This window comes from Malus domestica, chromosome 16, assembly GCF_042453785.1.
Source record: "Malus domestica chromosome 16, GDT2T_hap1".
Taxonomy (NCBI): domain Eukaryota; kingdom Viridiplantae; phylum Streptophyta; class Magnoliopsida; order Rosales; family Rosaceae; genus Malus; species Malus domestica.
In genome coordinates, this window is record NC_091676.1 from 14726182 (window position 1) to 14743926 (window position 17745).

The 17745-nt window shown below is 34.6% G+C and overlaps 2 protein-coding genes across 2 annotated transcripts; both read left to right on the forward strand.

The window, feature by feature from the left end:
* Positions 1-9904: 9904 nt before the first annotated feature.
* LOC114824521 (uncharacterized) lies at positions 9905-13063 on the forward strand. Its single transcript, XM_070815967.1, has 3 exons — positions 9905-10038; positions 10551-12653; positions 12751-13063. The coding sequence occupies exons 1-3, from the start codon at positions 9905-9907 to the stop codon at positions 13061-13063; spliced, it is 2550 nt and encodes an 849-aa protein (XP_070672068.1).
* An 89-nt stretch (positions 13064-13152) lies between these two features.
* LOC139192680 (uncharacterized) lies at positions 13153-14124 on the forward strand. The gene is made up of 2 exons (XM_070815063.1): positions 13153-13254; positions 13356-14124. The coding sequence occupies exons 1-2, from the start codon at positions 13198-13200 to the stop codon at positions 14046-14048; spliced, it is 750 nt and encodes a 249-aa protein (XP_070671164.1). The 5' UTR covers positions 13153-13197; the 3' UTR covers positions 14049-14124.
* Positions 14125-17745: the final 3621 nt, after the last annotated feature.

Below are 17745 nucleotides of genomic sequence, written 5' to 3' on the forward strand. Positions count from 1 at the left end.
AAACTACCTTAAACACACAATCTGGGCAGTTTTGGGACTCTAACACAAACTTGGACGAATTTTGGTTTTCTAATGAACTAAAACACTTAAAAACATAATCTAAGACAAGTTCTAATTAATATGACTCAAAGAAATAAGATGGGGTTGATTTTGGACGAAAATAATTAAATTAAGACAAGAACAAAGTAAACAAATTCTTAGACAAATTTAAGTGAATCAAAACAGATTGTAAAATGAATTTGAATGAAACTTATGGAGGAAGGCTAGCTAGGAGGTTCTTCTCCACACATGTCACACTTGCATACAAAACGATTTCCAGTTGCTTTTCGATAAGCTATGAATACTCAACGCCCCAAATTAACCGTGAATTGCACTAATTAACCCTCAGTTTTTCCACAAGTTATTGGATTGGATGATTGCATACGACAACCCAAAACATTCCCTACAAGTTCCCTACATGAATTGCATAATAGAGATACAAGCAAGAATCATTAAGTTCTATGAAAAACATAAGCATTGACGAGGCACTCGTTACTATGATTTGCATGAAACTTATGCCAAGAATTTACTTAACGTGATTGTGACTAGCAACCTTCACTACTTGTGAATATAAGTTCATAACGATTAGGTGAAACTCCCTTATATTCTAGCGTTAAATTCATGCATGAAAATTAAGCGTGCACTCTCAACCAACATACACAAATCATTTTTTATACGATCGGATAAGTAAATTGAATTCACAACTTATGAATCACAACTGGATGTAATCAAATCATATTGCAAGTATGAACATGGTTTCGAATCACCCCCTAACTAAGAGGGGTGTAGTTCCTCATACTCACAAAGCAAAGATACATAAAATTAGACATTAAAATCAAAGGAAAGAAAACACCTAAAATGCTCCAACTTGGGTAGCAAGTGCATCCAAGAATTCTCCTTTGCTTGCTTGCGGCAGATTGCTTTGTGGACGGATTTTTGGGTAGTTTTATGATGTAGAATGGATGGGGAATGGTATGGAAAGGTTTAGGGTAAGTGTGGAGGAGTGTTTGAGGGTTGGAGGGTGGTGGAGAACTAGGCAAAGAGGGTGGAAGAAGGTGGAGTGGCTGTTATGTTTTCTAGGCACTAGAATGGTGTTTTTGGGGTGTTTTGCTACCTAGAGGTTGTATGGACGAATTTTCTGTGATGAATGATGAATATGAGAGTGTGAACCCTTTGCCAAGGGGTGTAAACATGTATATATAGGCCCCAAAAACCTTAGAGAATCAGGTTAGGCTAGGGAGAATGCACGGCAAAGAGTGTATGTGGTGTGCAATGGTCCAAGGGTGAAAATGAAGTGATGATGAAAAGTGTGAAGGGTAAAATGGAGTGGTCTTGTAGCTAGGGGGCATGAATGATTGTGTACATTGCATAAAGATGGAAAGGGAGGTGAAAATGTGTCAATAAATGGGTCAAAGGTCCAGCAACATGTGGTACACAAGGCATAGGATTCCAAATGTGAATGATGGAGCATCAATTGGTGCATGTTATGGTTGTGAAAGTTGTATAAAATTTTGTGGGTGAAGGGAACAAGAGGTATCAAGCAATTAAGTGTAATAATGCATGAAATCAGAAATTATGTAGGGGACAAGAGTGATCAAGCATGGCATGGGAATCCAAAGGGAATTCTATGTTGTTTTGCATGGCAATGAAGGCAAGTTGGGGTGACAAATTTTTGGGCTGAGTTCTTCATCTTTTGGACCATAATTCTTCACATTCTTGGCCTCTTTAGTTCTCAAATTCGTCCATCCACTTTGGCCCAAATATGTGACATGCATTCCAAGCTCCATTTTGCTCCAAAATGCATCTTCTTGCCTACTTTGTCCATAAGATCTGAAAACACACGAAAATGACTTTAAACATTAAAATAACTAAGGAAACACGACATAAATGCACAAGAACAAGCCAACTAAGTCGCATAAATATGCTCCTATCAGCAGTTGAGGTAGATAATCACATAAATAAAAAAATCTCAAATTTTCATTAATAAAAAGTTTAAGAAATAATTCAAACCTTAAATTTTAGGTGCCCTTAGTTTATCTTCCTCCCTCACCTCTTTCTGTCATCAACTTGCTTCTCAAGACCAGTTTTGTTTTATTCTCCCAAATGTCGTCAATCTACATGTCCATAGAATTATATCTTCTAACTCATGATTAATTTGTTCATGTTATACCATTCGTTGATGTTGATGAATTATCCACATCCTTTGTTGATAACTAATTGGGTTATAACTTGAAAAAATTGACAATCTTATGGGAAGCACTCATTAGTGACGGTTAATTGATGCGATGCTTGACAGTTGGAGAACTTCTAACTGTATAATCTCTGAAATAGTCACCATCAGTTCATTCGCTAGAGAAGGATGGGTTGGAGCTGCGATAGTCAGGAGGTTGAAGAAGCGATGTGAATGTGGACAGAGGAGAGGGAGGAGGAGGCTAGAGGGAGGGAGGCATGAAAACGTACAAAACTAGGGTTTGAAATATGAGATTTTGATGTGATTAACCTTATTTTTCACAATATTTTTTACAATTGGTATGGCTTACGCACCTCAATTGCCACATAAGATGGTATAAAGTGTGGTACATTTAGATAGAAATAATAGCATTACTCATATTAAATATGACGTAACATGTGAATTTATGGCACCTCATGTTGATTTGTCTATCACACTAAAAACATTTCTCTTCCCTTTCCACCCTTCCTTTTGTGTTACGTGGAGTATCACATGGCCGATCATTGATTGGCCAATCTCTTACCTCATCATTTTATATTAGATAGATGATACATATGATTGTTGATTGAAATGGTATGCTAGACCCTATACCTGACTCAATACAACAACATTAATCTTATAAAAGGAGTCGTCACTTAATACTACGGTCTAGTGGTATTCCTGCTCACTTATAAGTGATAGGAAAAAAAATTATAAAAGGAGTCTAGAGTTTGCCAAGGAGAGGATACATTTTTGTATGGCTCAGTCTCGATTCTTTTTATGCCTTAAAGACATAAAAGTTTATAATTTATTTGGTGAATGCCAAATACGACAAGTGAGATAATCTTTAGTGAATGACTCAATTAAAATCTAGAAGCCTAAGTCTAAAAACTAATCTTAATCTAAATGATTAAGTTGCAGTAAAATCAAAGAGGCCGGTATCACTTGACTTTACCTCGGACTAGAATAGCAACTTGGTTAAGAAAAAACACTTCATGTAGGGATTTACAAGGTCTTAAACTAACATTTTCGCAACCGAAATGCTCCGAGGTTTGAATTCGAAAATGGACTGCCGTACCTAGGTCCAATTTGAAGAAAGTTAGGGTTTCATTATAAAATTAATTGGCAATATAAGGAGTGGTCTAACTACTTGTAAGCACATACAAGGGAGGTCCCTTCTCCCATCAATGTCTAGATCCCCTCACCAATAGGGTTTATATCTCCAGGTATGTCTACTTTGATGAATCATTTGTTTTATACCATAAAACCAATTGACAATATAAGGAGGATTCCAACTACTTATATGTTATAAGCACATTTGTGGTCCCTTATACCATTAATGTGGGACTGCATTCTCAGCACGCCCCCTTACATGTAACGAATTTTCAAGCCTAGTATGTGGACAACACAAATGGGGGTGACTTGGAGTGCATGGGGCTATGGGGCATCACTTGTGTAGCAACCTGCTCTAATACCATAAAGAAAGTTGGAGTTCTAGCATAAACCAATTGGCACTATGAAGATGTGCTAGCCCAACTACTTATAAGCACATGAAGGTTCATTTTCCTATCAATGTGAGATTTATAACACAATTCTTATTCAGGCTCAAGCAACGAGGACAGGCGAATACATGAGCTTAGATGCAAGGGATGAACAACACTTCATTAGAGCAACAAGCCCAGCTAGTAGGTTGTCACCATCTTTTGGTATACGAATCTTTTTCTCATTGACAGTCCAACGATGCAGTTATTTGCTCGTTATGTCTGTTGAAAGGGAATGTTGTGATTGTGTTGTCTCAGTTAGTCACAGTCTCAACTCAAAAGATCAACCCACTTCCCTTAACTTCACTTCCTAAACATCCCAACAAATTAATGCAACAAAAGAAAGCACTCCCCACCAACTTGAATTTTCCAATCTTTCTAATTATCTCCTAACTAAAGTAGTTCAGTGACATTTTGATGGTGTCCCCAAGTTGCTAACACACACACCTGCCTCATCTCTAAGTATGTACGACTCTCATTGAGATATTGTTCATAGGGCCAATCTGATTTGGATCTATGTCAGCTGGATAATAGTAGATCATTTTCTCATAGGTCCACATGGATTTAAGTATAATAAAAAATCTTATCGCTTGATGCTTTCTACTTATAAGATAAGGTTTGAGAACATTTCCATTACTAATCGTATACATGGCAATGAGACATGATTAGACGCGTGAAGTGGGAAATGTGACTGTGATGTTCTTGGGGGACTTGGCAATGAGAACACAATGTCACAGTATATCTTTGGAGGGAAGGAGTTATCTACACTATGAAATGTCATCGTAGCGTTGAAATCAATAATACAATTATTATGTATTGTAACTTTTGTCACAAGACATTATATTATTGGTTTGGGACACTACAATGGTGTTTCTCCATTTGGAGAAGTCAACTTAGTCAACTGGAGTCACAAAAATTTCAAAAATTTCATTATTTAAAAAAAATATTCAGTTGTCACATGATATTAATAATTAATGAGCGTGTTATAGTATGAGTTATACCATCAAAGTTGATATTTTCATATGAGTGGGATAACAAACGTGCACACCAAAAACTTTCTAAAGCAAAATCACAACACATATGGGGGCACCTAACTGCAACAGGAATCTCAACTGTTCTACTTAGAACTAGTTTGAACAAGAGGGACAATCATTAATGGCAGGCAAAATTTATCCGATGAGGACTTTTAAGGTGAGAGAGATACACGCTGCTAGTGCACGTGGCATGGAGGTGATGTGAAGGTACAGGTGGACCCTGCGACTTAACATTTGGAAGGCTTGAAGCTAGTTTATAAGGAGTGGATGTTAAAATATTCCAAGACAAGTACTTGAGATCTTCAGCCACTAAATTAGGGTTTAGAATTGAAGGAGGAGTCATAATTTGTTCGTGAAAGTAGCAAAGCTATAAATATTGGTCATGGGAAGCATGGGCAGGAGACTTGCCAAGTGGAAAAGAATGGTGAGGCAACAAAAAGGGAAGCTCTATATTACTAGGGTTTGCATTTCTATGCTTCTTGGTTGGCACAAGTACGCTTGATCGTTCGGGCCATGCATTGCATGCAGTCCCATAATATGTATGCGTAAAATTAGTACGTTCTATATCGATAGGTGTTGATATGTGGAGAAGCATGTATGTTAGATTGTGAGAAATTCTCAAGAGTAATCAGAGATGTATTTCACTATTTTTATATCTCTTATCACGTGACATGATCATTCAATGAGAGTACAGAAAAAGAAAATGTGGGATATGTTTTCGGTTGCATGTTGAATTTCTAAATTAAGAAGAGGTTTTACTGTATCATTAACGCACTCTATTAATGTTTTCTCCTAGTTAAGAATGAGATGTTTATAGTGATCAACTCAATTTATCGAGAATAATATTTTTATATAAGTGCAAATTTTAAGTTGTAAATATTGGTTTGAGTTTTTTTTTTTTTTTTTTTTTTTTTTTTTTTTTTTGTGTTTCCTATAATATAGCACAAGAGGGGAACATGATCTAACAAGGTGGATTTTGTGGTGTTGATCAGCAACTATATAAAATTACGAAGTACGATAAATCCAAGCGTGAAGTATTTATATATGTACCTACTCAAGCATGCAGTCTTATATACTCTTCATATATATATACATGTATAAATCGTGTACAGATCTTGGAAATAAGTTTTAAGGAATACATCCAAAGGCTCCCTGAAATTCTGGAAGAGAAATAGTTTAATTTGTTAAGCCATCTATATCCTTAACATACATAGATAATATATATATATATATATAGCTAGACACACACACATGTACTATAGTTAGTTCATTCAATGGACAAATTGCAGCCTATAATAATGGCGGACAGAGGTGGCCTTGAGATTAGTATGGAAAACTCCAATCCTTGTCAAGTTTTTCAGGTGATTGAACAGGGAGACAAAGCTCATGTGTCTGCTTTATCATCTTTGTTCTCAATGGGACCCCCACTACTTGTAAACCCATTCAGCGGCCGACACTTGTCACCCTACCATGTACTGCCGCATCTGATCCTTCCTATGTGCCTCTCTATAATGCAAGGCTAGCTAGCTCAAGTTCTTCCATGACCAATATTACAACCTTGAAATTTTTGATACCAACGTACAAGTATTCCTCTCTCTCTCTCTCTCTCTCTCTCTCTCTCTCTCTCTGAAATAGTCTCAACAGTTGCCGTCTAACATGAAGGGAGAGTTGTCTTCCGTTCGAACGCCCAAGCTCCGGTCGTGGGAGAAATGCTCGAGGTTGATGAGGGAGCAGCGGACACGATTTTATATCATGTGGAGGTGTACTGTCATACTTCTTTGTTGGGATGAGTGACGGAGAGGTGACTGTTTTTACCATGCAAGGGTTGAAGTTGTGTTTTTGTGATTTTGAATTTCCTATTGAAATTGGATCCAAATAGTTTACAAGAATGTAAAGCTACTTGTGTCTGGGAAGAGTTTAAATACTAATACCATGTAATTAAACGAATGTTACATGTAAAATTCAATGACAGTACTACATGTAATGTACTATATTTACTGAGCTCATTTAGACTCCACATATTTAATAGAGGTGACATTTTCTTTATCCGCAAATATCACCCTCCAGAATAGATTAATTGTTGTGAATTCTGCACTGATGCATTCTTTTGAACCATACTTTAGCCTACCTTTTAATTCGGAGATCAAATGTAGGATGTCGTCTCATGTGGTATTAGAGTTGCATGAGAGATTAGTCTGTCATCAATATGTGTTGATATATTAAAAAAAGAAATAAAGAAATAAAAGAATAGCTTAATTGCTGTGCCAGAAAAGCTTATTATTACAAATTTGATGCCAATAAAGCTTGTTTAGTATCGTGGCCATTTACTGCAGAGCATGCAAGTTGTAAATTTGTAAAATCATGGTGGGAGCGAGAATTTATCACTACGCCCGAGATGTCTTGTTTGATTCCGTTATCCCTCAATATCGCTTGTATCCAAGAAAAATATTGAAGGAATCCTCAGCGAGCTAGCATGTATCACGCATGTTCTGTCTTGGTCTTGAAGTAACATCTTTGCTTAAACTCGAACTAGGAACACAACGGAAATTGAAAGTCGAGAATTCAAGGAACAAACTGTCTTCATTTATTTACTTCTTATTGTACAGATCTGAATATTTCTGTAAACTTGCATAGCAGAAAGAATCGTGCATGGAAACCTTGCACTTGTTATTGAACTACTTTCTCCATATACCACTACTACAAAAGGACCCTATAGTGTCAGTTGTTGCGTCGGTTTAATATCATATAGTGGCGCAGAAGAGAGTTGCGACACCCACTGAATATGACGTCGGATTTAGAAAGTCTGCGTCGCTTCTATATGCGACACGCATACTTAATGTCGCTTATAACCGACACACGTTTTAATAATTTTAAATACTGGCGTCGCTTTTAATAAAACAGTGTCGCTTTTAAGCGACATTAAGTATGCGTGTCGCATATAGAAGCGACACTAATTGATTTTTTTATATATTTTAAATCCTACGTCGGTTCTGAGCGACATATATTTTATTTTTTTAAATATTTTGAAACCCAGTGTCGGTTGTAAGCGACAGATTGATCGTCTTTATATTCACTCACCCGTGTTCATCTTTTCCTCTTGCATTTATCTCATTCTCACGGTTCACAAACCTTCTCTCTCTCACCTTCCGAGTTCTTCCAAGTTCATTCTTCACATTCCGAGTTCTTCCAAGTTCATTCTTCACAAAGGTAAATTTTTCTTGCTTGTAGTATTTTTATTTTCTCCTCTTATGTTTAATATTTTGATACAATTTATTGTTGTAGGGAATTTATTTGAGCTGGTTGAGTATATAAAAAGAATTGATCGACGACGGAATTCTTCTATAATTCAGGTTTCTATCACTAAATTCTTTAATTTTTAAATTGTATAATACACAAGTTTATTTATTTAAAAATTGTAATTTAAGTAGTTAGATAAATTTCTATTATTTTTGTTAAATTACTTCATATTTAGGCGAAATAATTAATTTTGTCACTTGAATTGTTATGAGAAAATAGAATGAATATTATCTATAAGCATTTATGTTAAATTAACAACATTAAATATAACTTAAACTTATAATATTGAGTAATTTAAGAATATATTATGTTAAATTAATTTTTTTTTTTCACTCTAATTGTTATTTTAATTTGTTGTTATTTTGATAATTTTTTGTTGTTATTTACTAGAATGGATTAGATGAGAATAATTTGAATTGTTATGAGAAAATGGAATGAATATTATTTATATGCATTTATGTTAAATTAACAATATTAAATATAACATAAACTTATAATATTGAGTAATGTAAGAATATATTATGTTAAATTAATTTTGTTCGCACTTTAATTGTTACTTTAATTTGTTGTTATTTTGATAATTTTTTGTTGTTATTTACTAGAATGGATTAGATGAGAATAATTTGAATTGTTATGAGAAAATGGAATGAATAATAATTATAAGCATTTATGTTAAATTAACAATCTTAAATATAACATAAAATTATAATATTTAGTTATATAAGAATATATTATATTAAATTAATTTTTTTTTGCAATTTGAATTGTTATGAGAAAATGGAATGAATAATATTTATAAGCATTTATGTTAAATTAACAATATTAAATATAACATAAACTTATAATATTTAGTAATGTAAAAATATATTATGTTAAATTAAATTTTTTTTTTTGCAATTTGAATGGTTATGAGAAAATGAAATGAATAATATTTATAAGCATGTATGTTAAATTAACAATATTAATATAACATAAACTTATCATTTTTAGTAATATAAGAATATATTATGTTAAATTAATTTTTTTTACAATTTGAATTGTTATGAGAAAATGGAATGAATAATTTAAATAAGCATTTATGTTAAATTAACAATATTAAATATAACTTTTGCACTATAATTGTTATTTTAATTTATTGTTATTTTGTTAACTTTTGGTTGTTATTTACTAGAATGGATTAGATGAGCATAATTTTGATAACTTTTTGTTGTTATTTTAATTTGTTTTTACTACAATAGGTGTTGAAAATTAAAAGATTGCAATCGTGATCGTGATAGAGTTCGAGGGTTGAAAGATAGAAATTGAAAATTCTAATAGTTATGCCTACATGATAGGGATTGCAAGATTGTAGGCATCTTAGTGTCAGCGTAATATTTTACCCTCGTAAACTGGTAAAACATGGACAAGAGTTGGTTGACGATACCTCGAAATTTTGAAGCGTATACAGCTGGAATTAATTTGTTTTTGGATCAAGCAGTTGCAAATGGTGTTGGTCCTGATAAGTTTAGATGTCCTTGCAAAAGATGTTGTAATCGATATACTTTTGTTAGGAACACTATTATTGAACATCTCATATTGTATGATATGGATAAAGATTATAAGGCCTCGTTTGGTACACCGTATAACACACCGGATAGGATTAATTATACGGTATCAGGTGTTTGGTGTCCCCATGTATTAAATAGTCAGCCGACTAAATACTCCGGCCCAACCTATTCTATACTGCTGACATCCGCTTAACTATCCTTTCCAAAACCACGGTATTATTTAGTCGGGTTGAAAACATGGCTCTCTCGCTCTCTCCAACTCCCAGGTTCTCCTTCGAATCCCAGGTTCTCCTCATTCTTCTTCTCTCATCTGAATCCCAGGTTCTCCTTCTTTGTCTTCTCCTCATTCTTCTTCTCTCATCTGAACCCAGGTTCTTCTTCTTCGTCTTTTTTCTCCTTCTTCTCTCTCATCTGAATCCCAGGTCCTCCTTCTTCTTCTCTCTGTTCCGCCTTTCACCTACTATTTTTCTTCTTCTTCTCTCTATGTTCTGCCATCCTCCTCTTATTTTTCTTCTTCCAGATCCGAAAAAAAAAAAATTTGATCTGTATGTTGAAAATTGCAAAGATCCTAAATTGGGTATGTTGGAAATTCGAACCCAGTTGAAGAAATGGGTTGAGCGATTACATCTGAATGAAGCTTGATGAATTCATAATATCAATGCTTGTGCTGGTTTGGTTGCTGCAAGATTTGGAATTGATGTAATTTCACAGTATTGTTCAAAATTCATCATTCATCAATATAATAATATTTTTAAGTCTTTCTTATCCGATAGAGTATCCAACCAAACACAGTATAAATAATACGGTCATTAATCCGATACTGCACCAAACGTCCGATTAATTTAGTCAGTCCTATCCGGTGACTATTTATCCTATCCGACAGAAATAGTCAGTACAGTCCGAGCTGCCAAACGAGGCCTAAAAATGCTTGCTGGCGACATCATGGCGAGCAAAACATTGGAGAGCAAAATGTGGCAATTGGAGAAGAAGAAACAGGAGATGAGGTGATTGGTATGCATGACTTTCTTAATGATGTATTTGTCCAACCATTAACAGAAGAAGGTGTTGGGCCGTCTACTGAACCGTCTATTGGGGAAGGGCGTCCAGAAGAGGCGGAGACTTTTTTTAGGTTGCTTGAAGAGGCAGATCAAGATTTGTGGCCAGGGTGTAAGGAGTTTAAGAAATTAGAAGCAGTTGTAAGGCTGTATCAGATCAAGTGTTTAGCGGGAATGCCAGACGACATCTTCACAACTTTACTGGAGTTAATTAAAAGAATGTTGCCTGAAGGGGATTGTTTGCCTGAATCATGTTATAAGGCAAAAAAACTTATAAATGACTTGGGTCTGACGTATGTGAAAATTGATGCATGTCCCAATGATTGCATGATCTATTGGAAAGATACTTCGGATTTGACCGTGTGCTCGGTTTGTGGTGAATCAAGATATAAAGTTACCAACGCAGCGGATAGGTCGAGAAAAAAGATCGCAGCTAAGGTTATGTGGTATTTTCCTTTAAAACCAAGATTGCAACGATTTTTTATGTCGAAGCATACGGCTGAACATATGAGGTGGCATGCAATTGAATGTCCTAAAGATGAGTTTATGAGACATCCTTCAGATTCTCCAGCATGGAAGCATTTGGATAATTTATATCCGGATTTTGCGTCAGAAATTCGAAATGTTCGATTAGGGTTGGCCAGTGATGGATTTAATCCTTTTGGAAAAATGAGGAATGATCATAGCACATGGCCGGTGGTGCTTTCTGTTTACAATTTGCCGCCTTGGATGTGCATGAAGCAACCAAATTTGTTGTTGTCTCTTTTAATACCAGGACCGCGCAGTCCTGGTAAAGAGATTGATGTATACATGCGTCCACTGATTGACGAGTTGAATGAGTTGTGGGAGGTGGGCACTCCAACTTATGATGCGTATTCCAACCAAAGTTTTATGATGAAGGCTGTTGTCTTATGGACTATAAGTGATTTTCCGGCTTATGGAATGTTGTCAGGATGGAGTACACATGGCTATAAAGCATGTCCACATTGCATGCATGATAAAGAATCTATTTACTTGCCGGCGAGTCGTAAAATTTGTTATATGGGCCATCGACGGTTTCTTGAAGATAATCATAGGTTTCGAAGGCAAACCACAGCTTTTAATGGTCGTCGTGAGCATCGTAGTGCACCAAGGCAGTGGACTGGTTTACAATGTCTTGAAGAACTTTGTACATTGAGATTTACTTTTGGAAAACCAAAGAAAAATGCTTCAGTCGGGCAACGCAGAAAAAGAACTTCGAGCAGTACAAGTGGTAACAGTCAGTGGAAGAAGAAATCTATTTTTTATGAACTACCTTATTGGAGGCATCTGTTGATTAGACACAATCTTGATGTTATGCATATCGAGAAGAATATATGTGACAGTCTGGTGGGAACATTGCTAGGTATAGAAAAGTCTAAAGATGGATTGGCTGCACGTGCAGATCTTGAAGTCTTGAACATAAGACGCAGTCAACACCCACGTAGAGAAGGAAATAGAACATTTCTACCTCCAGCTTTGTTCACGTTGAAAAGAGAAGAAAAAACTGCGTTTTGCAATGTGTTGTCTACTATTCGGGTCCCCGATGGATATTCATCAAATTTATCGCGATGTGTGCACGTGAATGAACGAAAAATACATGGGTTGAAAAGTCATGATTGCCATGTTTTAATGCAGCAGTTACTCCCGCTTGCAATACGCCCGGTTTTGCCTAAAGCTGTTACTATGGTATTATTAGAGTTGAGTGCAATTTTCAGACAGTTGTGTAGTAAGAAGGAGTCTGAGGAAGGATTCAAGGAACTGAGTTCAAGAATTGCCTTGACATTATGTCAACTTGAAAAAATATTTCCTCCTGCATTTTTTGATATAATGGTGCACCTTCCAGTTCACTTGGCAGATGAAGCAGCTCTTGCAGGGCATGTTCCCTATAGATGGATGTATCCAATTGAACGGTAATTAATAATTTTTTATAAATTTTTTACAATTGTAGTCATAACTTTAATTTATAATTATTACAATTGTAGTCATAACTTTAATTTATAATTATAGGTATTTGCAAACGTTGAAGCGCAATGTTCGTAATAAAGGTCGTCCTGAAGGTTCTATGGCTGAAGCAAATTTGGTGGATGAGTGCTTGTCCTTCTGTTCCATGTATCTTAGAGGTGTCGAGTCTCGTCGTAACCGTAGAGGCCGAAATGAAGATGGTATTGGACGTGGAGTGTCTGGTGGGTTATCAATTTTTGACTCCAAAGGATGTTATATGGGTTCAGGAGAACATGTGGAGCTCGATCTAAATACTCTTGATCAGTGCCATAGATATATTCTAAATAATTGTGATGAAGTGAACCCATTTAGAAGGTAATAACGTTTAATCACACGTTTTAATGTTTTATTGATTTTCTTAACTTTGAAAAATTAATTATCTAAATTTCGACATAATTGTGTAGCCAACATGAGGAATTCTTGAAAACTAAACATCGTCGAGAAAGGTTAACTATGCGCCAAATTAAGGAGCTAAGCAAGAAAGAATTTCCAGAATGGTTCAAGCAACATGTGAGTTGATATAACAATCACATTATTTATTTATTGTTTTGCATTTTAATTATAACATGTTATAGTTATTCTGTCAATTTTTATCTTCATACTTATTACAGATGAATTCAAGCTATCATGCTAATGACACGTTGATATCTGAAGACTTGCATTGGCTAGCTAATTATCCTAGTAGGGTTGTGAGTAGATATAAAAGTCACATTGTTCATGGGTTTAGATTTCGTATAAAATCTGTGGATGATAAGCATAAGAATCAAAATTGTGGTGTCTTTGTACCTGCAAATGTTCCTGGAGCAATTGGGCAAGTGAATTGTTATGGCAGAGTTGTTGATATGTTCGAGGTTAAATATTGTGGTCCTACTGAGGCGGAAGATAGGGGTCGAGCTGTGATGTTATTTAAGTGCGAATGGGTTAATAGTGAAAGTCCACGAGGAATGAAGACCGATCAATATGGATTTACTATGGTGAATTTCAATCAATTGGGATTTAAAGAGGATCCTTTCATACTAGCATCACAAGCATTACAAGCATTTTATGTGGAGGACACAATTGAAAAAGATTGGCACGTAGTTGTTCGAACTCAGCCGAGGGATTTGTTTGACGTACTAGAGGATAGTGATGCTATTGATGATTATGCCATACCGAATTTGGATGATCGAATTCTTGATAATGAAAATTTTCATACAAGGGTTGGCGTGGAAGAGACTCCTTTTCTTGAATCATTAGCGCTGCCTACCGAGTTCGTTAATCATGCCAATGTCGACGATGAGCTAACAGATGATGAAGGAGAATAAATATGTTAATTATTTTATGTATTAATTATCTTATCTTTCATTTCGTATGTTATGATATCTTATTATCAAAATTATATTTCTGTTTTTTTTTATTAAGTATTAAATATAAGTTAAACCTTTTATTTTTAATATTGGGTTATAATTTTTTTTTTTTTTTTAACTTGTTTCCTGTCGCTTTTAACCGACGTCGGTTTAATTAAAATATTTTGGGCGGCATTTTTCGCGGTTTTTTAATTCATTTGGCGTCGGTTTTAACCGACGCAATGAAAGCTTATTTCGACGCAATGTCATTTTAGCGTCGGTTTAAACCGACGCAAACTAAGATTATTTCGACGCAGACTGTCAGATTACGTCGGTTTGATCCGACGCAATATAAGCCTATTTCGACGCAATGTCAGTCTATTTCGACGCAAGTTAAAAACCTGTTGTGAATTATATGTATTAATGCGAAGAAAGGATGATTATTTATTCTTATTTAAAGTTCACGAAATTTTTTGAGCTGTTAATTACACTATTTTTCTTTTTATTTAACAATTTTATACTTCTAAAAACTTTAACAATTTTATACACTAGTGGATATCCCAAAATCTTGTGTTATACTTAATGAAAGTATGAATAAACTGTTTAAGAGTTAGTGAATGTATCGTTTTGATGGAATACGAACTCTACGAAACTAATTTCAACGATCGAACCGTCAAACATGTTTGTGTATACTTCGAGATCGCATACGCCAAAAATTAAAAAAAAAAAACTTTCTGAGACACAGTAACGGGAAAAACTTATTCGACGGTTATTAACGAAAAATCACGATGTAACGGTTATTTTAACTCCGATTTTGATGATTTTTTATATGTACACTCCTTCACCCTATATGAATACGGTGAATGAATGCGATCTTCAATTTGAAATATTTACACTAGTGGATATCCCAAAATCTTGTGTTATACTTAATGAAAGTATGAATAAACTGTTTAAGTGTTAGTGAATGTATCGTTTTGATGGAATACGAACTCTACGAAACTAATTTCAACGATCGAACCGTCAAACATGTTTGTGTATACTTCGAGATCGCATACGCCAAAAATTAAAAAAAAAAAACTTTCTGAGACACAGTAACGGGAAAAACTTATTCGACGGTTATTAACGAAAAATCACGATGTAACGGTTATTTTAACTCCGATTTTGATGATTTTTTATATGTACACTCCTTCACCCTATATGAATACGGTGAATGAATGCGATCTTCAATTTGAAATATTTACACTAGTGGATATCCCAAAATCTTGTGTTATACTTAATGAAAGTATGAATAAACTGTTTAAGTGTTAGTGAATGTATCGTTTTGATGGAATACGAACTCTACGAAACTAATTTCAACAATCGAACCGTCAAACATGTTTGTGTATACTTCGAGATCGCATACGCCAAAAATTAAAAAAAAAAAACTTTCTGAGACACAGTAACGGGAAAAACTTATTCGACGGTTATTAACGAAAAATCACGATGTAACGGTTATTTTAACTCCGATTTTGATGATTTTTTATATGTACACTCCTTCACCCTATATGAATACGGTGAATGAATGCGATCTTCAATTTGAAATATTTACACTAGTGGATATCCCAAAATCTTGTGTTATACTTAATGAAAGTATGAATAAACTGTTTAAGTGTTAGTGAATGTATCGTTTTGATGGAATACGAACTCTACGAAACTAATTTCAACGATCGAACCGTCAAACATGTTTGTGTATACTTCGAGATCGCATACGCCAAAAATTAAAAAAAAAAAACTTTCTGAGACACAGTAACGGGAAAAACTTATTCGACGGTTATTAACGAAAAATCACGATGTAACGGTTATTTTAACTCCGATTTTGATGATTTTTTATATGTACACTCCTTCACCCTATATGAATACGGTGAATGAATGCGATCTTCAATTTGAAATATTTACACTAGTGGATATCTCAAAATCTTGTGTTATACTTAATGAAAGTATGAATAAACTGTTTAAGTGTTAGTGAATGTATCGTTTTGATGGAATACGAACTCTACGAAACTAATTTCAACGATCGAACCGTCAAACATGTTTGTGTATACTTCGAGATCGCATACGCCAAAAATTTAAAAAAAAAAACTTTCTGAGACACAGTAACGGGAAAAACTTATTCGACGGTTATTAACGAAAAATCACGATGTAACGGTTATTTTAACTCCGATTTTGATGATTTTTTATATGTACACTCCTTCACCCTATATGAATACGGTGAATGAATGCGATCTTCAATTTGAAATATTTACACTAGTGGATATCCCAAAATCTTGTGTTATACTTAATGAAAGTATGAATAAACTGTTTAAGTGTTAGTGAATGTATCGTTTTGATGGAATACGAACTCTACGAAACTAATTTCAACGATCGAACCGTCAAACATGTTTGTGTATACTTCGAGATCGCATACGCCAAAAATTAAAAAAAAAAAACTTTCTGAGACACAGTAACGGGAAAAACTTATTCGACGGTTATTAACGAAAAATCACGATGTAACGGTTATTTTAACTCCGATTTTGATGATTTTTTATATGTACACTCCTTCACCCTATATGAATACGGTGAATGAATGTGATCTTCAATTTGAAATATTTACACTAGTGGATATCCCAAAATCTTGTGTTATACTTAATGAAAGTATGAATAAACTGTTTAAGTGTTAGTGAATGTATCGTTTTAATACAACAAATTATTTGCATAAGAAAAATTCATTTTAAACGAATAATGATAAGTTAAGATAGAATATTTGTGGTGAATTTAGAATATTTATCATAATATTTTATGAACTAGTTGGTCAATTATTTACAATAAAAATCAAAATTTTAAGGATATTATAAACCGAACAATGTTTGATCAAAAGCTTCAAAATTATAGATGTTTGATTAAAACAATTCAAATATAAGCCATCAATATCAAAATGTTCCTAAAATTATATTTGTGTTTTTATTAAGCATTATGTATAAGTTAAATTTTATATATTAAAATATTATAAGAAATAACCTTTTTTTATTTTAACTATTTTTTTTTTCTCCTGCGTTTCCATTTTTTCTTTTTTAGTTAAACTCTTTTTTTATTTTTTTGTTGGGCGGGAATTTTCCTGGTTTTTTTGCACGGGGAAATGGATCGGAAGAATTGGACGTGCGAAAGAACCGAAGCATCGAAATAATAAATAGTTGCGTCGAAATAATAAGTAGTGGCGTCGGTTTTAATCGACGTAAATACTTATTATTTCGACACAACCACTTATTATTTCGACGCCTCGTATTATACGTCGGTTTAAACCGACGCAACCAGTTATTGTTTCGACGCAGGCATTTATTTCTATGCCTCGGTTCTTTCACACGTCCAATTCCGAGGACACTGCAATTAATGTCTGTCAGAATAACGTCGGTTAAAACCGACGTCATTGTTCTCTATTTCGACGCTAGTTAGAAATGTCAGACTATAACGTCGGTTTTAAGCGACGCAATATGCCCATATTTCGAAGCCTCGGTCACATTCGCACATCCAATTCCGAGGCCACTGCAATTACTGTCTGTCAGAATAACGTCGGTTCAAATCGACGCAATTAGCCTCTATTTCGACGCTATTTAAATCTGTCAGACCTAACGTCGTTTTGAAGCGACTCAATGTTACCCTATTT